The sequence below is a fragment of the Protomyctophum bolini genome, assembly GCF_963924005.1.
Source record: "Protomyctophum bolini genome assembly, chromosome: 16".
In the NCBI taxonomy this organism is placed as follows: Eukaryota; Metazoa; Chordata; class Actinopteri; order Myctophiformes; family Myctophidae; genus Protomyctophum; species Protomyctophum bolini.
This window is the reverse complement of record NC_137877.1, coordinates 29,213,541-29,234,047: the sequence shown is the minus strand read 5'-3', so window position 1 is coordinate 29,234,047 and position 20,507 is coordinate 29,213,541. Positions and strand designations below refer to the sequence as shown.

General features: G+C 41.9%; 1 protein-coding gene across 3 annotated transcripts in view; it reads left to right on the top strand.

The window, feature by feature from the left end:
* Positions 1–1,690: 1,690 nt before the first annotated feature.
* Positions 1,691–20,507, top strand: part of tanc1b (tetratricopeptide repeat, ankyrin repeat and coiled-coil containing 1b) — a 140,063-nt gene continuing 121,246 nt past the window's right edge. For all 3 annotated transcript variants that reach the window (XM_080786507.1, XM_080786508.1, XM_080786506.1), the window contains exons 1-2: positions 1,691–1,894; positions 15,130–15,223. In XM_080786507.1, coding sequence (XP_080642633.1) covers positions 15,163–15,223 — 61 coding nt within the window. In that variant the 5' untranslated portion in view covers positions 1,691–1,894; positions 15,130–15,162. The remainder of the gene's footprint in view (positions 1,895–15,129; positions 15,224–20,507) is intronic.

Sequence of the window (20,507 nt, the reverse complement as noted above, 5' to 3'; positions counted from 1 at the left end):
GACTCCAAGCCAACATCCGTTTCAACCATATGGTGGGGTTGGATAAACTAGAGATGCTGTTGCCTTTGTTCTTTTTTTTGTCCAGTCTATGCATGGAGCTCTTTGATCTGAAAAAGTATATGACAGGTATAATGAATTCAAGCAATGCTATACGAATAGGGCGCTAGGAAGACTGCATAATATCACCAAATCTTAAGTGTTAATATACATACTTAAATGCTATATACTGTAAATAGTTGACCGGAGGCCCCCAAAGGTCTATACTAGTCTAGGCCCCATCCCTTTTCCTTCTACACTAAATATCTTCACCACAAATAGCAGATCTACAAGCTCACAATGCGCCATGTGTCGCAGCGTGTCACATGTTGCAATGTGAACAATTCTGAGCTTGTAGATCTATTTTTGGTGAATGCATACCCCAAAATAGGAATGCTTGGGTTCATGTTGTTAACTCTGACAGTGTACAAATGTAACCAAATCGACCGGGTTACATTTGTATACTGGTAATTAAAATAGATACATTAACCACAGGATTTTACGGCGCAGGTATTGACTTTGCTGATCATCCCAAACATTGTTCTGTGTACAGAAGGAAATGAGCTTCTAGCTAAATGTTTACATGATGTGTTCAATTGATTTAATTATTGTACATTCTTGTGTATTGTTTGGCCAAAATGGTCACAAACTATCTGTTTGTCTTAATACCAAGAAAATACTTGATAACATTGTAAACAAAACACGCTGACCCTAAAGTTGCTGTGAAGCCTGTTCTGGTCGCACATGCCTTTGAGACCATCTGTGTGTGCAGCACAGAGGCCTTAGTTTGCAGCTCTATTTCAGAAACAGAGCAGTTGGTGGTCTTCAGAGTTGCAGACATGGTGGATTTAGCTGCCAATGACTGCCCATCCAAGCCATCTGAGGAGCTGAGAAAACACTGAAGGCCCACTGCAAAATCTTGCCTCACACAGAGAAGAGGTGGGGCCCTTCAACAATGTACTATATCAGTACAATTGAGCTTATGCGGGCTGTGAAGCCATCCTATTACATGCTATAAGGTTATGTAAGTTAGATGTTTAATAATACTGGTTGTTTAAAAGGGCAAGTTAACGATGACTTTGCTACATCAAAACATGAAAAACTAGCTAAAATCTAATTGACAACTAAATAAGCTGCAATTGCCATAAAACACTTTTGCCTCGTGAGGGCGCTATAGACCTTTGAGCCAAGTTTATATCAAACGTGTGGTCAGAGCCCGGGGGATTCGAGGCCAATACAATTATTCCAGTTTATGTGTCGTATAGTTTAATCTATAGTGTATGCGCCGGTCTTGGATAATGTTGTATTTATATAAGAGAGGTTACAATGTGTAATACATTTTACCGTAATGTATAATTGGTCGTTTGGTATCGTAATTGTGGTTAGTTAATGTGACCACAAAGAGACAAAGAAGTAACACAAAAGGCCTGTATTGTACATCCTGGGACTGGAGTGAGTCCTGTCCTTTCACACATAGGCGCGCAGGACGCGGGGAGGGGAGAGGAGGGGGCGGCTGGATTTCCCAGCCTTGTGTGTGTGTGTGTGTGTGTGTGTGTGTGTGTGTGTGTTGATGGGCGTGCACGGCGCATGCATGGAGGGGGGGGGGAGACCGTGGTTCTCCAAGCTGTGTGTGTGTGTGTGTGTGTGTGTGTGTGTGTGTGTGTGTGTGTGTGTGTTTGCGTGTGCGTGTGTTTTGGGCCGGCGCTCCCTTCCAGTCCCAGATGACCTCATGAAGTTTAGTCAGGAAGGAGGAGCCCCGGCATCGTCCAGCACCTTGGGTTCATCAAGGGATTCATGTGGAGATAAGCGTCGGGGAAAGTTTTAGTACTTTCTTGGATATCCATGAAATTTATATCAGGTAAGACATTTACTTGTTCATTATTCACAGTTGTATCGACATACTCGCCTCTGTCGTCTTATCTTCTTTTGGTCTTGTCCGCCGGGGTTCACGGTGTAAAAAGTAGAGGAAACTCGTTAAAGAATTCCGCCTACAGACTCCAGAGTGTAACGAAGGGAGGAATGTTGAGACATGTCTATCGAGGAAGCGAAAATCACTGTCTGACAGCAGCGGTCACTGTTACTATTTTCTGTATTGTACGTGTACAATTATTATAGAGAGTCGGGTGTCGCGTCATCAGTTATAAAAACTTGTCAACTTCCATAGTTTTTTCAGTTACTGTTAATTTGCTCTGAGAGTGTACAACTGTAAACAAAATGTGACTTACATTTGTAAACTCCGAGAGTTCAAAATGGATACATTGCCATTTGCCAATGGATACATTGCAACTTAAGGCTGTTACTGTGTAGCTTTACTAGCTTACCGGTATTTACCAATAAAGGGATGTGTTTATTTTAAAGCCACAATGCATCCAAATAGTTAGCTCTGGTCCATAGCTCTAATGCGTCGCGCATTAAAATAGTTAAAATAAAAGTTTTGTGAAGACTGCATTGGTCTTCAAAATGTCCTGCATTGGCCCCATAATTGTCTGCTTCCAGACTGCCAATCATCTGGTAGGCAGGGGTGCTGTATTGGGGAGTCGTGGTAGTGAAATGTTATCTGTATAAACATGCCATTGTTGAATAGTCTACATGTGTCAAGTTTGTTGCTTCCTTTTGTAACATTCAAAACAATGAATAGGCTTCACTCAAGAACTTTGATGACAAATTCTACTCCCACTGACCGTGGGGTAACATCCTGCTCCATAAAGAAAAGTTTATTACACTTTTAAACGATACAGTCTTTTTGAAGCCTAAACTAGGCTGTATTTTCAGATTAGATGGATAGCAGTGGTTTTGAAATCAGGCTGGGCCCTGGGTCCAGGCTAACATACTATAATCATGTGCGCCCACAGGATTTAGTTATTGCAATTTGACCAATGTTTACATAAAATGCTTTAATACTTAATTTTTTGGTGTATTTTTTCTTCTCCTAAAAATTATACTAAATGTCAGATTTATCAGCTGACCAAAACAGGCAATTTAAAAAAATTACCCAGTCAGTGGCCTCCCTGGGCAGTATTGTGATATTGAAAGCCTCTCTACCAGGCTCTCTACCCCTAGAAGTCTTTACCTGACACACTGCCCCAATCACTTGTCTGAATCAGGATACTGGCTGGCTGAGTGTCTTGTCTTCATATGTTTACCTACATGACATGTATGCTGTGTTTACATGTTCAGCCCACCCTCAGCTTCAGATGGAACCTATTTTGCTGTGCAGACAAACATATGTTTTTGGATTCTAGCAACGTTGCATTCCTAACAAATCTATGCTGCTTATGGTACCATTATCACAGATTAATGCGCTTATCATATGCCAAAGCATATGGCTACTTATACTGGTGTATCAGCTGCAATGATGTAAGAAGTTGACATGGCTCAGCACGCATCCATTGAAGTGACACTGCAGGGCAGGCATGTCGGCCTTAATGGTTCCCAGCCTTTTTCTTTTGCCAGTTGGCCAGTAACAGGTGCTGCTGCCGGCTTGAGAGTCTTGAGTCATATTGTTATGGCTGAAGAGTGAGTCTCATTGGAGCCAATGACCTGACAGCCAGCCCTCACACAGTGTTGGTGATGGATATGTTCTACATCTGACTACTGTCACTCAAGGAAGACAGTCAGTACCTGTAGCATGGAAGACAGGTTAAGAAGTGTATAGTTCAGTTTAGGATTGTCATCAGCATAAATTGATGTAAATCAGGCTTTCATTTTGAATATGTAGATGCCTGGTATTGTTTTCAAGACATTATGCCCGGATGGTGTACTGGTAACATAAGCTGACCATCCATTTCAGAGGATCTCTCGGCTACCAGAAGCTTACCAACCTCTGTTACTTGGACGTAGAGAATTGATGATGTTCTGCATAACACTCAACGAGGCTGTTGGAAAAGGAGACCAAATGTATTTAATAATAAGTGGTTTTCCTGCATCATTGCTGAGCCATTTTCATGTCATCGTTGTCAGAGTGGTTTTAGGGTACTGTTGTGAAACGGTTTAATAACAGAAGCAGAAGTAATTGGCCCCCAGCTCTTGGAAATGGAACAAAGCAATAACTTGTTATGCACTGTTATGTGTGTGTGTGTGTGTGTGTGTGTGTGTGTGTGTGTGTGTGTGTGTGTGTGTGTGTGTGTGTGTCTCTCTCTCACTCACACACACACACACACACACACACACACACACACACACACACACGCATCACAATAACCTGACATGGCTTCAGTTGAAAGAAAGGGAATATATTTTAACCATATCTGGTCTAGTTCACTACCACAAGTGATGGTATCAGGGGAGAGGACATACTTGGAGCTCCCAAAACTCCAAAATGACTAGATGCTGTTCATCATGCCTTACAATCATGTACTTTGCTTCTTAGCAGTGGCTGTTTGTTGCCAGATCATACACATTAACCGGTGTCTAGCCTGTTGGCTATGTTGCATTGTGTAATTGCATTAGCTCCGTTTTCTCAAGGGATCAAGACAGTCTCTGTATCAAAATACTTGCCTTACCATTTAATTGCCCTGGTTCACCCCCAGGCCATCTATTAAAATGTAACAGAATGATAGCCATGCATATTGAGTTGCATTTGTATTTGGGTGTGGATTTGAGGCTACGTTCCGCATGTGTGCAGTGCTTGAGCACAGACTACAAAGTACAAACAACGCTGCTATATACCTGCTATACCCTGTGAAACGTAGAGCAACCTCATTAGCTCCAATGAGAAAATAGAGTTTAGCAGCACCCCAGTTATTTTGACCTGCCAAAGATGTTTTATGATTACACACATAATTAAACTATTCTCAGCCCAATGAGGCATTCCGCTGAACTGACACGGCAATAATTCATTCACGAAAACCACACCGTTTTTGCAACTGTTTGTGTGTGTGTGCTTGGCGCTTGCTTGTCCTTGTTTATGCATTTGATTGACACATGTATTTTAGAAATACCTTTTCATAGTGGCTGCCATTGATTCACATTTTTTGTTGGGCCTTTTGAGAGCCCAGAGAGCTGCAGACGTCAGAGCTTGGAACTTATGTTTATTCAACTTTCAGCATGATCACAGGTTTAAAAAAGCATGATGGGGTGTCCAGGTCGTCTCCATTTCTAGTTTGACGTCCAGAGATCTCTTTCCTAAGGGGAGGTAGCCAGTTCCTGAAGTTAGATTTGAACAGATTTGAACAGGAACTGTCCCGATGAAACCTGCACATGTGGAGGCTGGGCTCAAATGTAAAAATATAAATAACAATAAATGCTAGCAGGATTCACTATACAATTCTGATAACTGCTCACCAACTCTGATGAGTTAAAGTGACACTGAGTGTGTGCAGTGCACTCATCCTAATTAGTTCTCATTGGAGACACATTTTCTAATAGGTTGTCGATTATATAAGTGTTTGTACTTTTTGGTTGCCTAGTCTTCCTCTTCCATACTTGGCTGTCATTGCTATGCTGTCAAAAGAACACTTTCTATGAATGAATTTGCCTGTAATGCACGCAGTGGTTCTCAAACGGTTTGGGCTCAGGGCAGCCATTACATATTATTTTCATCCTCAGCACTCCTAAATTTCACTGTTATTTTTGTTGTTATTTGACTACTTTGGCATTTAGCATAACAGTATTATAGGCTCTACTATACCCTTTTGTACAAGTCTAATGACTATTATTATTATTATTATTATTATAAGATGATCATGGTGACGACAACTGTGACAAGCAAAATGTCACACTCAGAATGACAGGATCAAAGTTTATTTTATTTCTCCGTTTCATCTCTGACAAAGGCTGGAAAGCCGAAATGTTTGTTAACGGTACCAGATGTAATTACACTAACCAGTATCATTGTTGAAGGTTAGCTGTCTTGTGCATGTGCCTGTATACTAGTATACAGTATTTTAAGTAGCTGGAGACCTATGAGTTTTCCATTGGCGGAAACTAAGCGGTACTGATGAATTCTCCAGTGTTTGATAATGAGAGCTAGGCTAATAATAAACCTGTACCCTGGTGTTGAGTGGTGGTGAGCCCTTATCTGTAAACTGTCTGGACTGAACACCTGTGGAATGTTTACCGGCCAGAACCCTGGAGTGATTTACTGGTTATGCAGTATGCACATCTGCTTTGAAAATAGTCAACGGGTTCAAGACCCCATGTTGCCGGCGGAGTCCTATGACTTTATGACTTTACTTTTTCCCCAAGTCTGTTTTCTCTTGTTAAGATAACTCATTCAAAGACCCTACCGTCTGACCTACAAATCCCAGTGTAAGAAAAACTGTTTTCAAAAACTTCCTGTAGACTTTGAACCATGCCTGTTAATGTTTTACCCCTAGTCAAATAGTAGACTACTGGGCTGCAAAACATTGACTTGTGTCCAAAATATGTACAACACATTCAACGACTATTACTTTATTTGTCATATACTCATACTGTATATGGATGAGCTGTATGCTATGATCCTATGCCCAAGTTAATTATTCAAATATAGATTATGATTATCAGAATACTTGGCATAATACATCAATACTATTCATTTAGCAGTAGGAGCAAATGAGTGGACTCTTGCAATGAGTTATTGTAGCTAACCTGTTGTCAAGGAGTCAGCCTGATGACATCATAGATGAGAGGATGTAATTGTTGTCTCTAGTCTGGTAAGGAGGATTATAAGACTCCCTAATTATCAAGGACAAAAAATAATGTATTAATACACCCAGACAAGTTGAGATAGAAAGAGGCTGGGACTCATGAGAATTTATAAGGCAGACCTACTGTGTATTTAAACTCATAACCTCACTTGATAATTGTGTTTTTCTTTGGAGCTAAATATATCAACACTGTACACATGAGCTTATGTCGCATGTTGATTTAATAGGTGTGAAATAGGCATGGGAGGTGTTTAATGGGTGACGGATGAGCAATGTCTTGTCTGATTCCGACTTTCTCAGGGATAGACAATTATGTCAGTCACTTTCCACAGCCTCCGGTACAACTGTAAATTCAGAGTAATGGTTGTCTCTCTCAAACATGCCTCAACGTTGAAAAGCTCCCGGGTAACCCTGGTGGAGTAAAAGACAATGTTGCTCTTACTCGCATCAGAACTGCTGAGCCAGCAAGTTCAGCAACACTGTTTAGCCTAATTTACTACATTTATTTTGAAAATCAGTTATTTATGTGGTAGGCTATATTACATATTGTTCCTGTGGTGGCAAAAAAATAATAAAATCACAGCTAAAGTGATTACGTAATAAGTATGACGTCTTATAAAGAAATTGGGCCCCTGTAATCGGTCATTTTAATTTTCTGATATGAGAATGTGAATTTGTTTGTTATTTTTAAAATTACAGCGTGATTATCAAAAGGACATTTCCTATACATCCATGGTGTTTATAAATCATTTTGTGTTAAAAGGTGTTTGTGTGGTTTATTAAATTAATAGTTTTTCACGGTGGGCTAAATAAAGAGCCCTTGTGAACATCAGTTGGAGCGTTGTCTGTTCTGCATCAGATGAAGATTGTTTAGGAGCAGTTTATTTATAGTGGTTCTTACATTTTGTAGGTCGCGGTTTCCATGCGGACAGAGAATCAGAGATCAGGTCTCTCTCCACAAGGCAATCGAGTCTAGATCGGCATAGACTCGCTCTTGAGGGCTTTAAGCCACTTCCACTCAAGGCTGCTTGGTTTCGGACGACACTTAACATGGCGCAGCCTCGCATGAACGTGCATATCGATGGAAGTGTGTAGGGCAAGTGGCGAGGAGGCGGTTTCAAAAAGAGGGTAGAGGACTGGACTACCCTGGACATTGATTATAGATTTGGCTTGCTATTGTATAGCAGCTGGTAAATTAGGCCTAATGTAGAAATTAGAGTCTGGATGTATCACTGTCAATATAATCTCTTTTCATATCTTTTGAATAGCAGTCATTCTCCCATGGTCACTACTATACTGTACTCGCTAATTAGCAGCTCATACATATTATCTGTGTGTATCTATATGTGAATATTCAGCCTTGATGAGAAACTTTGCCCCAAGTTAAGAAATCTACCTGGGATTGAATTTCCTCATTTTGCCTCTAGGGTAAAGGTGAATAAGCACTAAGCAGACATGTCTAATGTGTGAGAATGACAACCTGTTTCCCTAATCTTAGGCAGATCTGAGTTTATGTAAATAACGCTCAAAGCTTTTTTGTGTTAGATGTGCCCAAACTACATGGATGAGCAATCAGTGGTGTTTATAATAGAGTTTACGATGATCAAGTGCCACATCAGTCACCTGATTTTAATGAATACAGAATGGAATTATTAACACTCCCAGGATTAGGTGCCTGGCTCCACACACATTAAGAATGAATGCAATCATGGCACTTTAATGTGGTTTGGGAAAAGAATGTCAGCCATATGCAATATTCTAATTAAGAACCCTGGCGGGTAAAGCGAGGTACTCACTTTCGATGGTCTGATGCGCACAGTTAGCTATAGTATTATAACAGAAAAGTAAAACATTGGCCTTACTACTGGAGACTGGGAGAAAATCATTAAACACAAGAGTACAGCCTTTTTTGCTCAGTTAAACATTAGGGCCTACAGTCTGTGCCTTATATGAATGACGGTGTCTCAGAGAGAGAGTATAAAATTGACTGGTTATAAAACCGGGACTACCTTTTTTGCAGAGCATGGGTTTCGAATGGGAGCTGATGGGACGCTTGTTGTACAACGCCAGCTACAACTAGTAGGGCGGGGTTATATAACCTCACAAAAACTATGCATAAACCTAACTCTAACATCACAAAAACTATGCTTAAACCTAACCTCAGTAAAACTATGCCTAAACCTAACACTAACCTGTAAAACAAGCGCCACCTCAGCTCTGCAAAAAAGACTATAAAATGTCTATTCATTGCCTACATTTGTAAACATGACCGTGTACAATGGCTGAGACATTGTTACTCCATACCTGCTCCTCCACTTCCTTCAAGGCTTCGAGCCATGTTAAATACCCATTGTTTCATGGGCAGGCCTCTCTTATGAATGGACCACAAAAGAATGGATGTTGTTAACCTGTCAAAAGTTCATGGGATAAATCTTTTTCATCTTTGCCATCTCTTCAAATTAGAACTCATCAGGCATTCTTTGTGTGATTCTGGCTATGCTTATTAAACAAAACTTGAAGGTCGGGCCCTGGCGTGAATCTCGATGTCGCTATGACAACAGTGTAGAAATTTGAGAGCAATCATTCATGCAGAATCGGTTGGTCGCCAGGGCTGTTACTAGGCAAGACCGAGAGACAAGAAAGTGGGGAGGGGGGGCTGTAAGTGCTTCCCAGCTATTGCGGACAAGTGGTGATGTCGGACGATGCTGAAGGTTGCTGTCCCTATTGTTTGCCATTCGACAGAGGACAAAGCAGCTTCTAAGTCTCCCAACCGCCAATATATGTTTGTGTGTGTGAAACTCTTCACTGCCAGAGGCAATCAGGAAAAACAATCCCATTTCCGTTCTATATATAGTCAGGGTTCTCAGATGACAGCTGTATAGCTACATGGCCCCATTAACCGCATGTCACGTCCTGCATTGTGCAGGTGAGGCTCTTTTTTTCTCCTCTTCTCAACCTGTATGGATTTGAACTCCATCAACTGAAGACCCGTTGATAACCTGAGCACCCCCTCCACCCTGTGCAGTATCCAATTTCTCTCAGCTGAAAGAGCACTTTCACTTCTGGGTCACAGGTCATACTATCATAGACTAGAATAATCTCCTTTCTATTGTTACAGCAGAGGTAACGGTCATCATGGTTCTAAAGGTGAACACAGGCCAAGTTGAACAACATCTTGTGACTCATTTGTTGTATTGTGGTCTTTGGCACCGTATCGAATGGAACACATCCTATTTATTTGAGTTCTTTTCTCTATTTTGAAGCATGAATACAGTGTGACCTGTTGCTCTTCTCCTCTGCGGGGGGGACCTAATACTCTGCTGTTTCTCTGGGATCTCTTGCAGAGCAAACGTGAATATTGAGCGCCTGCTCTCTGTCTATTTAAGCAGTGTGTCCACAAAGCTCTGTCAGCTTCACTGCGACTTTGGCTGCTCTGTTCCAATATGGAGAGGCCCCTCCGAAGGGGGACTTCTTGCATTGAAGCAAATACCCAAACTCGACTTAGATGCCACGGAATGGACATGATCTGGGTCTTGATGCCTCTCCTGCCACATGCAACGCAGGCCATAACTTATCTCCGAAGAGAGTTTCTCGCAAAGGTCACTATTATAATCCCCACCACGACTTATCGCTGTTTGATGTTGATTTTGCCCCTTTCTTCTGGTAAGAGCCACACGTTGATTTCATTAGCCTAACTTTCTTAGGATCAGATGTCCAGGGGAGCTCAGAGGGTAAAGGAATAGCCCCTGCTGCATGCATGCCTCTCTCATCCACCTCCAACAGAAGTAGCCTGAAGCTCAGGATGCATCCAAATACTTTGCCCATATGTGTTCTTCAAATATTTCAACCCTTGGCTTGATTGGGGAAACTCCAACTAAAATGTTAAGCCTGCACGACAGGTGTGCATGTCTCTGTTTGACACGGTCTGTGATGAATTCCAGTGTGGTACACTTTGCTCTTAAGTGTGCCGGCACAATACCATATACAAAGGAATGTGTGGATCACTGATTGTAAACACGTGCTGTTCGCTTTCCTTTACAGAATAAGGCTGTTGGTAGGACAAAGAATTGATATGAACATAAGCCATGGCCCATGAGCCATGAGAAATATTATGAGTTATATTATAATTTATAAGTACAGTAGACTATTTCAATTCTTACATTAGATTTCTGACATCAAATCATACTTCTAACAGCATCACTCATTTCCGCCATGAACACTCTTTTAAATGTGGTGGTTTAGGAAGATTGGATAAAAGAGGAAATGGGCAGAGATATCAATGTCTAGGATCAACGTTCCAAATTACATGAAAGCTGAAACTTCAAAATGATCTATACAGGCAAGCTTGGCTGGCCAAGGCTGAAGGCTGTCATATCCATCATTGCCTCAATGCCTTCTTCCACTGTCATTGTGAAGTCTTATTGAAAATGGATAGGGATAAAAGTATTGAATTTCATTCAGATAAAGACTCGGGGCAGGTGGGCATACTCTATACAAGAGATTATGCATATCTCAGAAAGTAAGTGTGTGCGCGCGCGTGTGTGCGCGTGTGTGTGTGCACTGTGCAGGGGAGTGAGGGCAGGAATTTGTCATGTTGGCTTTTGGAATAATGGGTAAGGCGTTTCTCATTTCCTATGGGTTAACACGGGCTGTGTTTATTGTTGCTGTGGTGATGAGCAGCGAGCTCCCACACAGCAGGCGAACTGGACACACCGTTACGCCTGACCAGGCCAATGTGCTACACTGGGTGATTTGAGAAGACACTGTAGGATCCTCCTGTATGGCTTTGGTTAGTAGCCTATAATTATAGGCTACTTTGTTGAATAACCATGTCGTATGACAAAAGCTGTAGAAACTGTAGAAAATATTGATTCAATCACATTTTAAGTTAGCCTAAATGACAAATTAGCCTGATGATTCCTGAGTAGGATTTACTCATGGCACATTTAATTGATGACTAATCAGCTATTAGTGTAGATTTTTCGTCTTACACAAACATTAAATTCCCATTGACAATGGATGGAGAATTTCAACATTGTGGAAGCACATTTTCTATTTTCGTCCTACACACACGGGTGTGATTTTTAGAATATAAATTATTTATTAATTCCAGAGGGGAAATAAAAACAAATCAAATTACACAGTCATATATACAGTGATCAGCTCGCAGCAAGCTAAGGTAACGGGGTAGGTGGTGTAAAACTTTGTCCAAAATGTAAAACAAACAAATATTTGGAAAATGTTTTTAAGTAAAGTATATGATTAGAACATGATTAACATTCGACAATTAAAGACTAATATTTCGACAATTGCTACAAAACCTGTATATCCACAGGGTGCCCAAGTTGAAGGATAAAATTAAGTCTGATAATGATGTAAGGTGCGTGTTCACATTATGTATACTTTACATTACTTAAGTTACATGACAAACATTTCGGCTATCCAGCCTTATTCGCAGGACCCTTTCCTTGCCATTGTGCACTAATTTCGCCATTAAACATATTAAACTTACAAGATGCCTTGAAGCAAACTAAACTTGCAATCATGAGTATTAATCATACCACCTGTCTCTGACACTGCCTTTACATACTTTACGTACTTCTGTACTGTAACTGTTACTTTTAGAATGCACTTATGTTTTGTTGTAGTACTGTATTGTGTGTTGTACAATGTATACTAGTACACCAATTTTAATAAGCTGCCCAGTGTCCAGGGAGGGACTATAGATTCAAATGTATTAAAAACGCATTCAAATTGTGACTCTGCTCATCTTTCTTAGCGTGTGGAGCCGAATCAAGGAGTGCTGTCGTCTTTTGTTTGATTCTGGATGTTTTGGAGAGTTGAAAGTTGATCGGTCAGCTAGAAATAGGATCCTAGGCTGGTGTACTGGCCAGAGCTGTGCAGAGGAAGCGCTTTCTGTGCATCACTGCAGAGATGCATGGAAAGAGGGATGGGCCTGAGTTTGAAACCGTGCGACTGTACAAAGTGCTGAGCCGCATCAGGATGACTGTAGTCTATTGTGTTGGATATGCTCGAACATAGCTCTAATCTGCTCTTTTGTGCTGTCATTAGCAGTCGTCTTCCTGTCTTGTGAAAGGGGGATTGAAATGCCACAGTGTTTACAATTGATGTTGTACTTTGCAGAGGAGAGAGGATATGGCACGGGACGGGACAGAGTGGAATGCACTGTAAACGACTGAGCGTGCTGTCTCTTTCCATTTGTCTGTCGATAATCTTGGCTAGATTTAGGCTAAATGTAATTTATTCTCTTAACCACTTTCAATCGGGTGTCCCCACTCCCCATTTATTTGGGCATGTAGGCACACTGGCACAGACTTATAAATCCATTTCAGAAATAGCACATCATGTTGTGAGCTAGTAGATCAGGCCCGGCCTATCATCTATGTGGCTATTTAGGGAACCCTTGTAAATTAAATGAACTGTGCAGATGGTTGAGTTATCATACTCGCCACATGACACAGGAGGCTTCTTTTGTAGAGATACTGCCTTGAGTACAGTAGGTTGCATAGTACTTCATGAATAACTCAATAATATTGAATGAAGAGGGAATGCACTCTGTCCGTCGGGCAACCTGATGGCTAGACATGGGTTAGGGTTAGGTTTAGGTGTGCTGCCCCGTGGGAGGTTAGGGTTAGGTTTAGGTGTGCTGCCCCGTGGGAGGTTAGGTTTAGGGTTAGGTTTAGGTGTGCTGCCCCGTGGGAGGTTAGGTTTAGGTGTGCTGCCCCGTGGGAGGTTAGGGTTAGGGTTAGGTTTAGGTGTGCTGCCCCGTGGGAGGTTAGGTTTAGGTGTGCTGCCCCGTGGGAGGTTAGGGTTAGGGTTAGGTTTAGGTGTGCTGCCCCGTGGGAGGTTAGGTTTAGGGTGAGGGTTTGAGATAGGTTGTAGTTGTAGGACTAATGACGAACTGTCAATCACAACGACTACTGGCCAATCACAGCAGGGCTTTCCTAGAACTGCAGTGGGATCCATAATAACGCGTCACCGGCAGTCGGACAACCGTTAGTGTCATTAGTGTTACAGTATATTTACTCGAGTAAGCTTGAGATCTTGAGTCTACTTTATCTTCCTCACCATCACAGGTGTGTGGGTATGTGAGCTATAGATTCAATCGCATATCGCATTTTACGCAACGATGCACATAAAGACCGTGCATGTGTGTGATCATGATCATCAGTCGATGCCACCGTGAGTCTCCTCACATATAATGCATATCTACATCCTAGAATTCCTCTTCAACGTCTGATTTCAAGGCTATGACGAACGTGCACATATTCATCAGGGACATTCTTCACTTTTACTCCTAATCTACACCTGTAGTCGTAGCTTCACCATGTTTCATCTATGAACATCAAGGCCGGAACGGATCAATAGCCTCTTCCCCAGCCCTAGCAGTGAGGTCTAAATATTAGACTCTAGCCAGAGGACTGTGTGGTTTTACGAGTGTTGTTAATGGGCACTGGCCTTGCTAACCGGAAGCCTGGTTTCTGTGCATTGCTGTGCTTTGTTTGTGCGATGGGACGCCCTTATTTGGTCTTACCCATTCCCTCCGTTTGTATTATTGCGATGCATTGCAACAACCTGAGTGAGTTGAGGTGGTCTGAAATAGAAAAGTTCCAGGCAGGGTGCCTGGTGACCCAGTCAGTTATACACAATGCTCCTTGTGAGTTGAGAGAACCTGAGTTTTTAATTGAACTCGCATCATGTCTTGCATGTTAACCTGTCTCTGACGAGTCTGACCACCAAAGCAAAAATTTACAAGAAAAATAACTGGTTCCAAGCAATTAATTATCTAGTACTACATGTTTCTTTCTTACTTGAGGTGATAGCTGTTAGCCGAGTGGCTTTCATACTTAGTGTGACATAACATTGCTAAGTAAACAAATGAAGGCAGGCAAAATTAGGCTAGGCTTTAGAGTTTGACTTCGACCCTGAGGGTTCTGCCAGTGTAATGCCAGCTTTATAAGAAACTGGAAGTGGTCAAATGTCCCAAGTTCATCCTGTAGAATTAATTAGATGTGGAATTCAGGGAATCCGACAGTGTTTTCCTGCATAACAAGATAGCAGAACTTGTCGTTCTGTTTAAATATTGGCGCATTCTTTCCACGCCACCCCTCCACTGATGATCTGCAGGATTGGGAGTGCTGTGGGAAAACTCCCAGCCGGGTGCCAGGAGGGAAAAATTAAATGCAGGGGACATGTTGTCATCGACATGCAACCTCTGGGGATTCTTCCTGCTCCGACGTGTCCCCTTTGAGCAGAAAATGACTGCTGTCTAAACTTATTTATTTTCGTTTCTATTTTTTTGCAGAGGGAGTTAAGTTATACTAGCATGAGTCAGTTTCTGACATCGAGTAACCTCCATCATTGAACTGTTGAGTGAGAATGGATGGTTTCTCACTGTCTCTGCCTGGCTGCGAGTGATTGAACATGTCTGTGTTTCTTGCAGGGGAGCTGGCGAGAGGATTCCAGGAATCTCACCATGTTCAAGGCCGTGCTGAAGAAGAACAGAGATGGAGGGAAGGGGAGCAAGAAGGAAGCAGGTATGTGAGAGAGGAGGAGAAAAACGAGTTCACTTTGGGGGCGCTGGGAAACAAAAACAACTCATCACTCCTTCCCACACGCACAATCCCTCACAGCGACTCACAATGTTCTCAGATCCTTTCATTTGTGTTTGTGTGCACAAAGGCAAATAATGGGCAGCATGTTTATAATTTCTTCTTGACCTTTTATATGTTCCCTGACGAACTTCTTGTGGACCCAGTCCTTTGTCAAGATAATGTGATGCGCAAAGTGAGTTGAAGTAAGCTAACGCTAGCTAAAGAGACACCTGGGAGGAAAACATACAAACTCTGCAACATCTGTCACGCTCACTTGGTAAACATGCCATCACCTAAGCCAACAAGAGGCCTGAACATATATGGTCAATAAACCTGTGTCAATGCCGCTGTGCTTGACAAGTTTTCTCTGGGTGAGCAGTTAATTTGTTTAGTATTAAACTACAAAATTCCCATGCACATTGCACACAAAGTATAATGGGGCAATGGTAACCACACCCTGGTGATAAAGTAAATATGACATTTTAAGACAGTTTAAGAATATAATGGCAAACTAGATGGAATGGCACGACTGACTTTTACATGTCAGTGCCATCTTAATCCTCCATCTTTCTTCCTGAATGCGTTCGGAAGCCATATTGGTATCTAGCAGTGCAGTACCATCAATCTGACATCACAGAAGTTTGTTTTGGCTGCTTATACCGGGCCCTCTGTAGGATTTTCCGTCTGCCGTGACTTAACTTGAGTCATCCCCACCAGAAAATTGCTGACTTCTCTCCTTCACATACAATGGCTTCCTCTGATAGTCCGCCCTGCCATAACAGACGGGATCATGTGTGCTAATTGTACGTCCACCAGCCTAAACTTGCCTTCCCACCTATGTACTACTGGTAGCAGCAGATAATCTGCTCTCATTCAGGTGATCGGTACAGTTGTTGAACTTCTCACAGATCTGCTCTTGCCAGCTTTGTCCAGGGGCTGTTTCACAGAAAACTCCCTTTTTTTAAAAGATACCATTTCAATCAGGCCATGACTTGTTTCACTCCACAGTATACTGGGTGGGTGCAAATAAAATTCAGTGGGAAAGAGGTCTGGCTTGCCTAGACATTTGGGAAACTGCACACACACACACACACACACACACACACACACACACACACACGTCACACACCCTACTGCCCTACCTCGTGTCTTTTATGACAATCCTCTGCTGACAGACCCGTAGCGGCCCCTGATCTCTATGAGGAATTTAACATCTTCTTTGACTTGTGATGTAATATAGAAATTAATCATAGATAGATTAGCGCCGGTCCCCTCACCCCTGACCACACACACACACACACACACACACACACACACACACACACACACACACACACACACACACTCACACACTAATATAACTCCACCATATCTGTGTTGCGTTAGCAGTTTGTATTGCAAGTTGACTCTGTGTATTGTTCCCCCATTGAGCTGTTGGAACCTGTCTAGCATGAATCACTCTGAGATCACAGCATCACCGTGTAGTTACGTTAGTTACCCGCCCATAATGTATGCTTGCTATTGCTAGACAAAGGTTAGTCATCAGCACATACTGTATGCTAGAGTACACACGTACACATGCAGGGGTTGCTGTGGAGGATGGTGGGGGAATCCATACCCCTGCTTTTGGAATCTCTCCGGGTCATTCATGTTGATCACCGATGGGGATTAGTTTTGTCTGTGCTTCTGGTCAGACTGAATTTAGAAACGCATCCATTTCTGTTTGGGAAATACAGTCTCTGTCTGATATGTTTGTTTGATTATTGATAATATCACAATTTAACAATTTAATTGCAAATATAATATGTTAACCCTGGCATCGTTATTTGGTGGAAAACTCTGATTTTAAGCTTACAATGCATGGTGTTTTGACATATTGCATTGCTATTTTTGCTATTTGTTTTTGTATGACAAATTATAGGATACGTGGTTTGGAAAATGTATCCTTACAAATCGAACCCTGTAAACATGCTTAGTAAGTCTCTCAGAAGTTTGGGCAAGCACGAGGGTTGCACATCAGGGAGTTTATGGTGGGCTACACAAGTCCTTGTTCCCGGCCCCTCACCCAGTTGTATCCCATCCATCAAGCCCAAGCAGGTCTTTCTCCCTTTCTCATGCTGGGACAATAAAACCCGGCCACTCCTACTCCTCTCTGTCATTCAGGGAACCTTTGACAGATAAAATGCTCTAGAGATGGGATTTCCATTGGTCGTTGGTAACAATTGTTCCTAGAGAGTTAACGTTCGTCGGTGTATAACACTGTATCTCTGATCTCTCTTTAGAAGTGTTAATATTCTAACCGAGATGCATGATTAAGTCAGAAATGAGAACAGAATATCGCGGTTATGATCAACCTGCACGGAGGCAGCATTACATAGCATTACATTATATACATAGATTCAGAGGAAATAAGGACGTTTTGTTCGGCCCGTAAACCAGGAAGTGAATGGCTGCGCGTGCATCAGAACAGGTCCGGGAGGGGCTAAGCAAGGCATTGCCTAGTAACGGCCGCTGTCATAAAATTGATTTTAGAAATCCCATTTTATATTGATAAAAATGACCTTAAGACGTGTCCACACGTCCCAGGCACCCTGTTTAAAGTATTTGCCAAGTGCATTTGCACATATTGTAACTGGAATGTGCATATTGTAACTGGAATGTGCATATTGTAAGTATTAACCACTTAAGCCTTGTTAAAACAAAATGGAGTAATAGCTGATCTACAACGTTGCATCATGATGAGCTTGTAGAGCTGCTATTTTTGCTATTTTATTTTTTTCTTTTAGAAAAATGTGTTCTATAATGATATGCCCATAATAGGGGCACCAGTTTAAAAATGCTAATAAACAGTGAGCACTGGGAAGCCACAGAGCAGTGCCTGACTGCTCTTAAGGTCAGTCAATGCCTTGCCCAAGGGCCGTGGCAGGAGTATGTCCCTAACATGCATGTATCAGGTTGAGGGAGGGAAGCGAACCCACAGGAACACAGCGAGAACATGCAAACATCACACACAATCAAGTTCGATTTCAGTTTGCTTGTGGTTAGTAACAGCAGAGACCTGCTAGGGAAAGGCTTTGTTAATTCTCCCTGAGAAATGATGTGACCATATTGCACATAAAATATCCACTGCACCTTCTGTTGGTCCTGAATAATGATTTAATTAAATGTTTATTTATTTTTGATAGAAATGGGTACATTGGTTATTTTTGCTGAGAAATACTGCCATACTGAGCAATACTGCCGCACAATGAAGTATAAAACACTTAAGGGATCAAGTCCTCATAAAATCTACTCTGCAATATGTAATGGAAATTGGTTAGAGGAAAGACCTTGATAATGGTATAATTGCATGATAGCTCAGCATATGTTGCTCATAACATGGTGGCTATGAGCTGGAGGCAGCTTTAAAGGAGACGGGAAACTTGGCCTTCATGCCAGATACCACCACAGTCATTAGCTTGCCCCTGAGATCCCCACATCACCAAGACCCACAAACACACACCATTTGCTAATTTAGTCTTTCTCCATTCTTTGCTCCTAATTCCTCCCCCACCACCTCCTCCACTCTGACGGTCTCCTCCTAGTCCAAATCTGTAAGGAATCTGTTTGGAAATGGCCCTTTTAATCCTTTTTAAGTACACTTTTTCTTTTTTAATAGCCCAGCATTCCGGAAGTGGTATACTAGTTTGCTTGAGACCTGCTGGCTTTGATGTGAACAGTCTTAGAAAGGTCACATTGCCAGCAGGCTTCACTGATATTAATGGATTTGAGGCTCAAGGCACAGGGCGCTCAGAGGATTATATATCGTAAAAAAGAAAAATAATAAACTAGTGTGGTGTAATTGGTATTCTCTTTGAGGATACAGCTTCCTCTGGTTTTATTGAGCGTTTCACCTATTAGCTCTTGTTAATTCTCAGCAATGTCTCGCTTGGAGTTCGCTTGCAAACATTTGAGACAGCAGACTGCTTTCATTACATGGCAGGTCTGTCTTTTCACGCTGTCGTTTATTTAAACTTGTGCTTGTTTTGAGGACACAACGAATATCAGTGCCCTTAGAAAAATGTGAAGCACGTAAGAGTTCAGGGTAAGGTTTTACAGCCAGCCTTATTATATTTCATTTTAAAACATGTTGATATTCCACCTTTGCTACTAGTGCCAAATAGATCTTTCTCAATCATGGCATGCATATACTTTTGACAGCCTGTGAAATACTTCCCATCCCCTGCTTTTGTCATCAGTCACAGAAAGGAGGCTTTAGTTGCGTCTTGGGATACATCAGTCACAGAAAGGAGGCCTTAGTTTCATCTTGGGTTATATGTTAATCCATATATTTCCAGGGCCTGGCTCTGATGTATCGAAGATTTTTATGCATTTTATGAGTTGGAAATTGAAGGAGGCTAAACTATAGGCTTTATCTTGTCTCTCTGGTAGACTTGAAACAGATGAAATGAGTCTAATGTTTTGTCTTTGGGGAGAGCTTCCCTTTGCCTTCCTTCCTGTTACAGCTTTTGTTTTCTTTCTTTGCTGAATGGCCCTCGCAGCCTTCCTGTGATGTCTCTGTATCGAGCTTGGCCTGGGCACCTACTTTTTTGAGAAAAAGTTTACCTTTCACTCGGTGCAGCAGATGTCCTGCAAGCATCGCCAGTTTTAACCCATTAAATCCGGGAAAGCATCTGTGCCATTTTAGATTTCTTTGGCTATTAAAACACCGTGCAACATTTCTGCAAATCTTAGAATTATATGTATTATTAATATATATTAATTATATAACATAACTCAAATCTGGTTAAAATGTAATTTTGTTCAACATAACAAAATATTTTCAGATGCGGGTCCGGCCAAATACATAATTTTGGGGGTTCACATGAAAACATTTTGAGCACCACTAATCTAGCAACTTAAGTATTTCTTAAAACCTTTAGGATTTGGAAGACATTGTAGGCTCGGCCTCGGGTCTTATGGGTTAAAGTAGACATGTCCTTGTGAAAATATCACACACAAGGCACAGACAACTTGTGTGGCTGAGTGATATGTGTGGGCTGCCCCGACGCCTCCTGAAGCTTTCTGACTCTCGCTAGCTACTCTGTCGGCCAGGCAGTCTGCGGCAGCTGCCAGACAAAGTTGTCCGTCTTTGTGGGCGACCCAGTGTTAATCACACTGACGTGGATTGCTTCTTATGCTTACGCTTAAGAGGCCAACAGCGGCTTCAGCTGTTCACCCCCTCCCG